Below are 12,066 nucleotides of genomic sequence, written 5' to 3'. Positions count from 1 at the left end.
CATGGCACACGGTTGTAATAAAAAGGAGAATCTAACATACAAAGGGAAGAGATATATTTACGTATTCGTATCTGGTTAAAAATGCATTGAAAATGAGTATGTAAAATAGGCTAGACACCAACACGATAAAAAAAAAAAAAAGGCTTAAAAATTTTTGGAGCCTTTCTCGGGATGACAGCTTGGCCAAGAGAGCAATCTGCCACCATGCTATGTTGAAATAAAGAAGGAAAGCAAATTCTTCTGTTCTGATTTTTAAAAAATATTATTTCTCTTGATTTCTGCAACTGTGATTTTGTCAGTCACAGAGTCATAGAATCATTAAGGTTGGAAAAGCCCTCCAGGATCATCTGGTCCAACCATCCCCCTACCACCAATATCACCCACTAAACCATGTCCCTAAGTATCACATCCAGCCTTTCCATAAACACCCCCAGGGATGGTGACCCCACTACTTCACCAGCCTCGCAGCCCTTCTCTGGACACATTTCAGGGCCTCGATGTCCTTCTTGTAGTAAGGGGCCCAAAACTGAACAAATTGCTCAAGGTATGGCCTCACCAGAGCTGAGTACAGGGGCACCATCACTTCCCTGGTCCTGCTGCCTTCACTATTCCTGACACAAGGCAGGATGCCGTTGGCCTTCTTGGCCCCCTGGGCACACTGCTGGCTCATTTTCAGGCAAGCATCGGCAAACAGCCCCAGATCCTCTTCCTCTGCACAGCTTTCCAGCCACTCTGCCCCAAAACCCGCAGTGTTGCATGGGATTGTTGTGACCAAAGTGCAGGACAAAGTGCCCATCACCCCAACTTGTCCAGGTCCCTCTGCGGGGCCATCCTACCCTGTGACAGATCGACACTTACCCCCAACTTGGTGTCATCTACAAATTTACTGAGGGTGCACTCAATTCCCCCATCCAAGTCGTCAATAAAGATATTAAAGAGGATGGGCCCCAACACCAGCCCCTGGGGAACACCACTCGTGACCAGTCACCAGCAGGACTTCACTCCATTCATCACCACCCTCTGGGCCTGGCCGTCCAGCAGGTTGAGAAGAAGGCACTGAGAACCTCAGCCTCCTCCTTATTCTCAGTAGTCATGTTTCCCACCACGTCCAGCAGAGGATGGAGATTCTCCTCTTACCATTAATATATTTGTGAAAACATTTACATTGTTTTTTACAACAGTGGCCAGGGTGAGCTCATGCTGGGCTTTAGCCTTGCTGATTTTCTCCCTGCACATGCAAGCAACTTCCTTGTACTCTCCTGAAGTCACCTGCCCCTTCTTCCACTGCACATAAACTCTCTTTTTCTTGTGGAGTCTCAGCAAAAGTTCCCTGTTCTGCCACGCCGCTCTTCTTCCCTGCTGCCTCATCTTACGGCACATGGGCACAGCCTGCTCCTGCGCCTTGAAGGCTTCCTCCTGCTTCCACAACATCTCTTCTTGGTTCACCAACAGCAGGTCTTGTGGGGCATGCCCCCAGCAGGCTCACTAACCAGCTGAGCCAGGAAGCTTTCTTCCACACGCTACAGGAACCTCCTCGACTGCTCTGCTGCAACTGGTTGGAGCCAAACCTGTAAGAAGTGACGCTGTTACACGGCCCGGTATTTCTTGCTTGTTTCTTTTTAGGACAGCAAACACCACAGCAACAAAGGACTGAAAAGACAGGAAAAAAAAAGACCAAAGGGATAGAAAGCAGCTGGGATTAATGGCTTTGCCTCTCATCCAGGATCAATTACAGCTCCCTAGGCAAATGAGCCCTGGTAAGAAAACTGGAGGGAGCCAAGACCCCAAAACAAAAGTAGCGAGGCTGAGCCCAGCAAGGTGCCTCCTTGGAAGGAGGGGTGCTGCTGACAGGAGGTTGCAGAGGAATTTCTTCCAGGACATCAGGAAGTCAATGCAAACAAAACAATCAATAGGTCCTGACCTGTTCTGGCACCAGCCCCTCGCTGTCTCCTTGTGACAGGGCTGTGAGGACCCATTTTCAAAGGAGGTGAACAGAGCTGCTCGTCGCATGGGTGCTGAGCAACGCCTTTGAGCCATCAGCCTGGCCCAAAACCTGCTTTATAAAACCAGAGCCGCCTTCAGGTCGATGCCTCAGTGCAGTGCTGGCACCACCACACGTCCAAGAGTAACCTGAAATAGGTTTTGTTTGCAAAATTCCATTGGGAAACAAATACTACTTGTCCCTTTGCAGCACAAAGCCATGTAGGTTCCTAGCAGTGCACGTGTGATGAATTTTGACCCACCTGATGTTCTCTGCTCCCTTTCCTGTGCAGCGTTCAAGTACCAGCCTGCACGGAGAGCGGGCAATGCAGCCCATTAAAGCACGGGAAGGATCTCTGCTGTTTTGAAAGAAAAGCACTGGGAAAGCACAAAGTATTTTTATAACGATGACTGCAGTCCAGCCATCAAAAATTTTATTGCTGCAATTAGAAAACGATGATGTTACCAGTCAATAACTCTGGGCAGCAAATGCTGTGCTCTCTCTGGCTTGCCGTCATTCTCTCTTTCCGGCACATATGGGATTGTCTGGTTACCCCATCACCTAAACAACTCCAACACACCACTAAGTCAGGCAACAAAGATGGGCTGAGAACACATAGCAAGACAGGGTTTAAGCTCAAAAGAGTGTGGAGACAGTGTAGAAACGGCGACTGAAACACAGGATGTGATAAAAGCAGGATGCCACACTACCCCAGCTAGAGAGCACCAACCCAGCAGATACTGCACGAAAAAGGAGCCAGCAATCGCAGCTGGCTATAAATCCAGTGGGCACTGCAATAAAGGATTTAAAAGTGAGCTAAAAAAAGTGAATAAATTCAGGGTTCCATGGGCAGAGCAGTGCTATCTGAGACACGTGCCGCGCTTTCCGATCAGTCCCCACCAGCCCGTGCCCAGTTTGGGATTCTGCACTCCAAAAACAGATGTGACCATAAAAAGCCATCCATGCAAATGATAGCGGGGCTGGAAAACAACCTGCAGAGAGACCGAAATACAATTTCTGCAGAGCAGAAGGGAATGATCTGTTCTCCGTGTCCACAACGGAATGGAGAAGAAGCCAAGAGCCTCAGTTACTGCATATGGGGCTTTTACTCAGCTGAGCTCCACTACAATCACTTTCTGTCCCCCTCCTCAGAGAGAAATGGGGAGAAAATATGATGAAGAGGGCTAAGGGGTTGAGGTAAGGACAAGGAGCACTCCACAACATTGTCACGGGCAAAACAGACTCAGCACAGGGAGATGAATGTAATTCAGTACCTATCACTAACACGCTAGAGCAGTGAGAAACAAAGAAAACTAACTAAAAACACCTCCCCCTCCATCCTCCTTCTTCCACCTTCTCTCCCTGTTGCTCCTTCATGGTCCCTCTCTGCCCCTGCTCCCCGTGGAGTCCCTCCCACGGGATGCCGTCCTTCCCAAACTGATCCCTCATGGGCTGCCCACAGGCAGCAGCTCTTCAAAAACTGCTCCCACACGGCTCCGTCCCACGGGGTCCATTCCCAGGAGCAAACTGCTCCAGCACGGGTCCCCCATGGGTGGGCAGCAGCTCCCCCCAGACCCCCTGCTCCTGTGGGGGCTCCTCCTCAGTGCTGCTCCAATGTGTCTTCAAAGCAGATTTCTTAAAAAACTCCCCAAAACTCTCTTCCAGAGAAGCCAGGAGGACTTTCTTTGCAAGCAGATCGCAGCACGCTTGCTTTAGGAGGAGGCAGGGTGAGGGCCCGCTCTCCATTTCCAGAGGAAAGTGCCAGCAGCCACCAGAACCACCTGGCTGAGCTTGGACCTGCTGAACCAGAGCTGAACATCCCTAAGAGCAGAGCTGGCAGGGAGCACAACTGGAGATGAAAACAAATCCACAGCTGATGCTATTGTTCCAGCGGTGGCAAGTTGGCTGCGTCGGGCACAGCCAAATGCCCCTTCCTGTCCCCAACAGCCGGTTCTGAATAAAAATGAAAAGAAAAAAAAAAAAAAAGGAACAGTTGTGAAGGTGTGATTACAGGGAAATAACCATTCATTACCAAGAAATTGTCTGCTCACACTGCACATCACATCGCCAGGAAAGAAAAAAAAGAAAAAAAAAAAAAAGGCCTGATAAAAATAGAAAATTTTCGTTATACAACTGGGAACAGCATCGACACACTGCGTACTGACCTGAGCAGTGGGGCCAGCTCAGGGCACAACGCTCTGCTTTGCTGTGTTACTGCCTGCCTCCTCGTCTGCAACACCGCTAATTGTGGTCCCCAGAGGCTGCTGCTTTGCTTCATCCACACCTGCACAACTGGCTGGGATGGCCCTGCCAGCCCCAGCACCCCTGGATGGATGGACCAAGTTGCTCAGATGCCTGCTCATGGGGCTCTACCAAATCCCAAATCTACCAAATGCACATCAGAGCACCCCAACTCTTGGGCTAAATTCCTATCAGCAACACGGAAGCGAAAACCTCCGCGACCCATTCTCAGTCTCGGGCCAACAAGATCTGTGCCAAGACGCTTGTTACTAATTTACACTTTACTAAAGCCTCCTTGCTCTAATTTCCAGGTAATCTCCGAGCTCACAACCAACCGGCAGCCCGAGACAGCTCTGCAGGAAGGACTGGCACTCCCCAAGGCTTCAGGGCTATCGCCAAGCCGGCTGCTGAACGCTCAGCCACACAAACAGCGTTGTCATAAATAAGTGAGCATCGTTTGCTCTTGTCGAACTGACCAACAAAGCACGTGGGGAAAAAAAACATCCAAACTTTGTTGTTTAATCACATCTGTCTGGAATTTACACCACTCCCGCAGCCCAGCGTTGCCCCCAGCAAGGGGACAGGAGCCCCGTTGCAGAGGTGGACAGGATTCCGGCAGATCAGCGAAATCACCACTGGGGTTGGCTTGTTTTGTTTTGTGAGGTTTTATTTTGAGATGAAAACCCACTGGAAAGCTCCCTCTGCATGTCCATGGGTTGCCAGGCCTTGCCCCACCGCGGTGTGGGGTGCCCCAGCTCCCATCCCTGGCTCTTCTTCCCCAGCGCCCTGCACGCAGCTATTTAAAACCACCCAAGGTCTCGGGTAGCCTCCATGCACGTCACCAAATGTACATTTTTAATGATGTTCAGATGTTTTCCAGCCACAGGCCTGGCTACAATTTCAGCAGAGCAAGGAGCAGAGCTGCTACAAGGCGCAGCCTCCCCTCCTCGCACCCAGGAGTGGAAGAAATGGGGAACACTGCTGGCAGCACAGCTGGGTGTTAATTAAAATAATAATTTTTTTAAAAAAAAAGTATTTTTCTGGCCGTCTCCTGTCAGCAGGGAAAACACAGCCTGCCCCAGGCTCTCTCTTCTTCCCAAAGCTGGTTGGAGATGGACAGAGGACGCTCCGACGCTCCCGTCAGCTCTCTCCTTCCCCGCCAGCCCTCAGTAACATGAACAAAGTGACAGGGGACCGTGCTCCCGGGAGGGGAGCAGCGATGCAAACGGAAGCAAGGAGGAGGTCACGGGGCTGTGACAGCACTGTCCCTGCGGAACCGTGGCCGCAGCAGGACCGGGAATAGGGCAGGAAAATTTGTCAGCTCCGGGGGCTTCAAACTGCTCGCCCCAGCGACACAGCCCATCCTGAAACCTCTGCTTCTGCAGCGCTGTCCGGAGCAGCTCAGGAAAGGACGAGCTTTTTTCCTGCCAAATGCAATGGATAACGCACATCCCGCACAGTTGTGTCCCTACAGACTTGTAAGCTCAGCTCAGCTGGTTGCACAAGCAAAGGTTTTTTGAGAAACCATCACAGAGCTGCCCAGGCTGAGCTGCCAGGCAGCGCAACACGGACACCGGCCCGTTAATGTGTGCCCTTATGCGTGTTTATATCTGCCTGAGCCACCTCTGCTCAGCTTACCCATGTGTAAGAGGATCAGAGCTGGTGTCAGTTACCCACCTTCTTCCAGTTCCACACAGGTCAGGAAGGGTCAGTGGAAACAGAGGGATGTGAGTGACCTGGAAATCTCTCAGCCCCTTTGTTCCACCGCTCCCAAGTAATGGAGAGCCCCAGGCACAGAGAGGGCGAAAGCAGCTCACGAGCAGTCCCGAGGAGTCCAACCTGAGCCCTCTTCCCACTGCTCCTGCTTTTGGTTTCAAGCCCTGTTCCTGCAGTACTCACAAGCAGGCACGGCTACGCCCCGCAGCACGCACCTCCACCAGCCTCGCTGCGAGCACTGGGCTGCCAGGACAGACTTTGCAAGGCTTTGAACTGGAAGGAAAGACAAAGCTTTTATTAGTCCCTTAATAAAGAACAAGTAACAGACAACAAAAAGGGTGAAACCCCAGAAAAATACAGAATTTCACCCAAGAGACCTTTCACCAAGTGAGGAACGCAGCAAAGCTGCAGGTACCGGTGAGGGGCTTGCGCGGCACCGCACCCAGCTCGCTGCCGAGCCTCTCCTGCTCCAACACTGAGTGCACGATGCGCCAGGGCAGTGGCACGAAGACGAAGCACCTATTTCCTTTCTAAAGCTTCGTGTTTCTGCTAAATATCACTGAGAGATTAAAACACCACCTCTGAGGAGGCTGCGGCACAGAGCGCAGGCACACGGCCGCTTGCACCCTGGCAGCTCTGCTGCCTTCCCTTCCTCCTCCCTTCTTCTCTCCGCTTTCTGGGCAGCGAGTCTTCCCAAACACAGCAGGACAGGCAGGGAACAAAGCACCCTCAAGGGTGGGGCAAAAGAAAAATCATGAATGGGCAAACAGCCCTAAGAGCTCGCTTCCTACAAACAGAAAGAGAATTTCATCAGTCCCGCTCGGTGACAAATCACGGGCAGGGCTCAAAGCAAGTGACAGCGCTCAGCATCCCCGCAGCCTGGCAGCCCGTGGCTGTGGTCGGAGCCTCTCTGCCACCCCCTGAACCAACTGCCAACCTGGGGTCCCTCCCGACAGAGCCTCAGCAGCAAGGTGACGCTCCAGAAGCTTGCAAGGTGCAACGAAAGCAATCTGTTCTCGGCTGCCTCTCCATCTTTCACAACCGCGGGTGCCATCGCCTCGGTGCTGCTGCAGGGGACACGCAGAGCTGCTTGAAGGAAAGAGTCCAGGAGACAGAAAATGTTTTTCCAAAGCTTTCCAAACCCTCTGGTCTTATCAGAAAATAATAACCCATAAAGAGGGCAGAGTCTTTCTTGCTGGTGCCCTCGATGACCTGATGCAAAGCCAGTGCAAGGGGCTCCAGGAGGCTTCGCCAGACATCACGGCACTATCTGGGCCTGCCTCCAACACCTCTGTCTCCTGGAGCAGGTTTCTGCCTTCAGTTCCAGCGTGAGGCTTTATATTTTGAAGGTGAGGAATGCAGCCAGGAACACCTGCAAGAACCTGCTGTACCGCATCACCTGCCAGCTTGGCACAGGCATGAAGAATTCAGCCATTAAATGCTCTCTTTGTGATGGAGAGACCTTCCCAGCCCCGTGCTGCAGTGCTTTGGGGTTTTGTTCAGAAGAGGTGCATCCGAAGTGCTCCCGGCTCAGCCACGCTCGCTGCCTCCAGGCAGAACCCAGCCCTGCAGCCACGCACTGCTTGGGTAAGGGGCGAGGGCATTACCCGTGAGCTGGAAGGAGCAAAGCAAGCTGTCCCCTCAGGGCTGGATGCTGACCCAGCCAGCTCCAGACCCCATCAGAGCTGCTCTGCCCATCACTGCCTTCGGTGACCTTGTCCCATCGTCGGTTCCCTTCTGGGAAGGGGCGAGGCGCAGCGCCCTTTAACCGAGGGCTTGAGGCTCCTCAGGGTTTGTCCACCCCTGCAACGAGCCCGCATTACTCACCAAACCCCACTCTGCATCCTTCCTCCTGGTGGCCGGGTTAGTTTTCTACTGGATGAGTGAGTGTGAAGCCAGTTTTAATCCCATGAACTATGGGCACAGCAGCAATAATTTCATCTCCACTGGACTACAAGGCAGGAAGGGCAGTGGCTCACTAATGTTTGGCCGCATGCTACTCTCCACACAGCAGTTACTATCGAGGACTTAGTGGAAATACATCCTCTAAACCAGCAATTTGCCCCTGGAATTGCTCCTCCATCGTCTGCCCCCGATCCGGGTTTGGCCGGGAACCGCACGCCCGCAGAGCCAGGCAGTTCACTGACGCAGCATCTTCTCTTCCAGAAGTGCTGTGCTGGCCTTCAGCGCAGCCTCATCAGTAAGGAAGCAAAAAATAAATCCATTTGGACTGTACGCGGGGCCTCTATTTGCAGATCCACGTGGATGGAGCTCAGGGTTCATCTCCGCTCCTTCCAGTTCTAGAAACCGTTTCCAGTCCCTAATTACAGCACCAGGCTGTCAAGACGGCCACTTCCTCCCTAATTACTCTTTGTGTGGAAGACACAGCTAATAAGCCCGCATTGTTAGTGGCTGCTGCTGATTAGTTCTGGCGAGGAGAACATCTCCTGCCTGGCACTGCACGGCTCTGCCACCAGGAGCTCACACATCTCCGCCGGCACCTGCGCGCCCTCGGGCACCTCCACGCCACGCGCACGAGTGCAGGAAGAGATCTCCACGGCGGTTATAAATGAATGGGAAAGGGGCAGAGAGTCCCTCTTCTGCTTTCTTGTAGCCCCCTTTAGGCACTGGAAGGCCTCTATGAGGTCTCCCTGGAGCCTTCTCTTCTGCAGGCTGAACAATACCAATGTCCACAGCCTGTCTTCATAGGAGAGCTGCTCCAGCCCGTTGATCATCCTCGTGGCCTCCTCTGGACTCTCTCCAACAGGTCCCTGTCCTTCTTGTGCTGGGGGCCGCGAGCTGAACGCAGGGCCCCAGGTGGGGTCTCACAAGAAGAAGGGGAGAATCACCCTTCTGGGGTCATTCAGAGGGAAGCAACATGGGATTTGTCATCTCCTTGTGCCTTGACACCTCGGTGAGATGCCTTTCCAGCAAACGTGCTACCCAGAGAGACTCCATCACATAGGAGAAGTGGTATGGAGACATGCCTGAGAATTTCACACGTCAGGTATCAGATATTGCTGCCTATTTTTGGCTTCATCTGCTCTTGGCTGGCTATACCAAGGAAAGAGGTGTCGTAACTCTCCCACAACAGCCTCCCTAGGAGATTTCTAAATAAATCTGGAAGAAGGCTGAATCAACACTTCTGCTTTTGGAAGCAGGCTACAGCACTGTCCATCACCAAGCGAGTACAGCACTGCTTCCTGCTGGCCACCTGCATGTGGCCATCAACGCAGCCTTACTTCCATAGCAAGAGGGATCTGCGCACCAGTCCTAAACAGCTGTCGAAGCAGCTTTTAGCTCAGCCATAAAATAAACAAACTGCCGTGCAGCTGTAGAAGTGTCCTTCCTGCATTTAGCTTATGTCCTGGTTAGAAGCAACCGACCCGTGTGTGTGTGCCACGAGCCTGGCCAGCAGCGTGCAGGCGGCAGCAGCCCAGGACCTGACCTCCGTCAGGAGACCGCCCGTGTCCTCACCGAGTGCTAACGGCAGGCTGCTCCTGCTGACATTTCAGAGCAGGGTCACCAAATGCTCCAAAAGGACCCGGCAGGGCCGTTTCTGCTGCAGCTTTCCTTGGAAGCTGGATTGTGCTGTAAAGAGCACAAGGCGTCTGTGCAAGGCAGTCACCTTTCCCGTGGCGCAGCACAAGGTGCTCGGCGCCTCAGTGCTCCCAGCTCGATCTGGCCGATGTCACCAAAGCCAAGCCACAATCCCCATGGCTCTAATGGAACAGGATCAAGACACGAATGGAGAAGAGCACTGAACATCTCCTTGCTTCCATTTCCACCTCTTTCTGTCGCTCTGCAAGGTCTGCGTTGGTTTCGCCTTGCAGACACAAGGGACACCCAGCAGCAACCACTGCTCGGAAGGCGTCTCCTGCCCCCAAAAGGTCTCTGGTCTCATTAGAAGCCATCAGCATTTTAAAAGTACCTCAAACGGCTCCTTTTCAGCGAGACAAACGGAGTTAAAGCCTTTCTTTTTTTTTTTTTTGTAGAAAACAGCTATTACAATACAATGATTTTTAAGTGAGAAGCAAGGGATCCTTGAGAAATATCTTCGCTTTGGGAGAAAGCATTGCCTTTTCCAAGCAGAACCAGCCTACCAGGGACTCCTTCACTGCACAGCCTGCACATTACATCTTTACAGCAAATTAATTTGAACAGCCAGTGTTTTCTAGCCTTTGGGGTTCAGCTTTTGTTGCTAAACCACGCCAATATCTGCATTTTTCTCCCGGTTCTCCTTCACCACCTGCCTGTGCAGCACTCCCCTGCAACCCGAGGCTGTCAGGCACCACGTGGGCATTTTGCACGTTTAATACAACCCGGTTCACATCTCGCATGTGCTGTCCTGTGATCCACGTGCCCAGAAGACCGTGAGGATGCCCAGCTGCTGCAAGCGCCCTGGGGATGGACACGAGTCTCATTTGGGCTTAAGGCACTTTGCTCCCCACTGGAGCCAACTTACACAAAGCAGGCGCACGCACCTGAGCTCTGCTAGTCCTCACGTCATCAGCTGGAGAGGAAAACCAAAGGAAAGGAGGGGACAATCTGGATTTGATTAATAAAAAACAACAAAACACTTTTTTTTGTCATCTGCCTGAAGACTGCTGTAAATCCTCAAATGCCAGGATTTTGATCTGACCTATTTGCATCTCTCCCTTCCATGCCTTTTTTTTTTTTTTTAAAGGGAATTACGTTTAGGCAAAATAACTTACTGTGAAATGAGGCTTGGGAGCAGGACAGAGACACCTCCACGAGCAGGGACCACACCAAGGGGAGGCTGATGCTGTGCAGCGCTCTGCAGCCACCTTCCCACCGTGCGTTAATAAAAATAAAACGGGGCCAGTGTTTGCAGTAAGGAAGCGGTGAGCCTAACCACCTGTAGCTACCAAAGACGAGATGACACCTCACCTCTCTTCTGATAGCCAGGAACAGAAATTCCAAGGCTGAGCAAGTCCTGGGGCTTCCTTGTGGTCAGCAGCAAAACACCAGCACGCACAGGGCAAGCTGCCCACGACCCCAGCACCTATCTCAGAAGGAAGCAAACATTTCTCCAGAGGTGCCCGGTTCTTTACGAACCCCCAAAGGAAGCCCAGGTTCACCAGATCAGGCTCACACTTCAGGCCCACACTGAGGGTCACCCTGCTGCTGTTAGTGGCCCGGCTTCCCCCAGCAGCACAAACCCAAAGCTGATCCTGGGGGAGCTCCAGAGAACCCCCCCGCCCTCACACCGCAGCTGAAATGAGTCCAGGAGAAGGCGGGGAGATGAGCACGGGTCCCAGTAGCACCAGGTGGCTCCCAGCTGCCCAGCAGCAGGTGATGCTGACACAGGGACACCCGCAGGACACTTCTGGCTGGCGAGCTGCGAGATGCCGAAGCACTGGCTGCACACAAGTGGTCTCGTTTTGTCTTAGCTGCAAAGTTTCTCCTAGAGCAAAGCAAACCTGTCCGATTTGCTGAAATCAAGTAATAAGGCTGGCCAGGCCGTCTGTGGCAGGAATTAACTTGACACCACAAACAAATCAATTCTTTTTGATGTTTAAAGCGCACAACATGAACAAAATGTCTTACAATTTAACCCCAAACAGACCAGGGTGCAGCACGCCCTCCCTGACAGCCCCTTCCAGAAGCAAGGGGAGGTCTCGCTCCAGGACGCACAGACCCCAGGGCTGCAGCCCTGCAGACCGCTGTCCCCACGGCTCCCAGGGGCTCTGCCACACCACAGTGTCCCCCTCCCATCCCTCCCCACCATGCCGGGATGGCCACTGACCCTTGGGGAACTTGTTGAGGCAGGCGGAGTTGCAGAAGGAACGGACGGATCCTGACTCCCAGCAGCTCCGGCCCTTCATGCCCAGAGCGGGGCTGCGCTCGCGGAGGCTACACGCTGCATGGCCGTTAGCTTCAGGACGGAGGAGGAAAAAAAAAAAATAATAAAAAGAGAGAAGAAACTGTCCTGATTCAGCGATCGTCCTTATTCAGCCCCACGTCTCACATGGCCACTTCTCGCCCCACGCTGACAGCAGAGCACTACGGCACCGGCTCGCAGCAGCCACCAGACCCTGTGGTACCGGCATGCACCACTGCTGGCTTCAGTACACACAGCAGCCCTTAACTCCATCTCTGCCAGG

General features: G+C 52.8%; 1 protein-coding gene across 6 annotated transcripts in view; it reads right to left on the bottom strand.

The window, feature by feature from the left end:
* The window catches only part of OSBP2 (oxysterol binding protein 2), a 75,293-nt gene that overhangs the window by 27,642 nt on the left and 35,585 nt on the right, over positions 1-12,066 (bottom strand). Inside the window, exon 1 of one of the 6 annotated variants that reach the window (XM_084539191.1) lies at positions 11,709-11,889. The exons of the other annotated variants lie outside the window; for them this stretch is intronic. Coding sequence (XP_084395317.1) covers positions 11,709-11,787 — 79 coding nt within the window. The 5' untranslated portion in view covers positions 11,788-11,889. Of the gene's footprint in view, positions 1-11,708; positions 11,890-12,066 lie in introns of those variants that run through there. 6 annotated transcript variants of the gene reach the window in all.

The sequence above is a fragment of the Aythya ferina genome, assembly GCF_964211825.1.
Source record: "Aythya ferina genome assembly, chromosome: 17".
Lineage (NCBI taxonomy): Eukaryota > Metazoa > Chordata > Aves > Anseriformes > Anatidae > Aythya > Aythya ferina.
The sequence above is the reverse complement of the archived record's forward strand: the minus strand, read 5'-3'. Positions and strand labels throughout refer to the sequence as shown.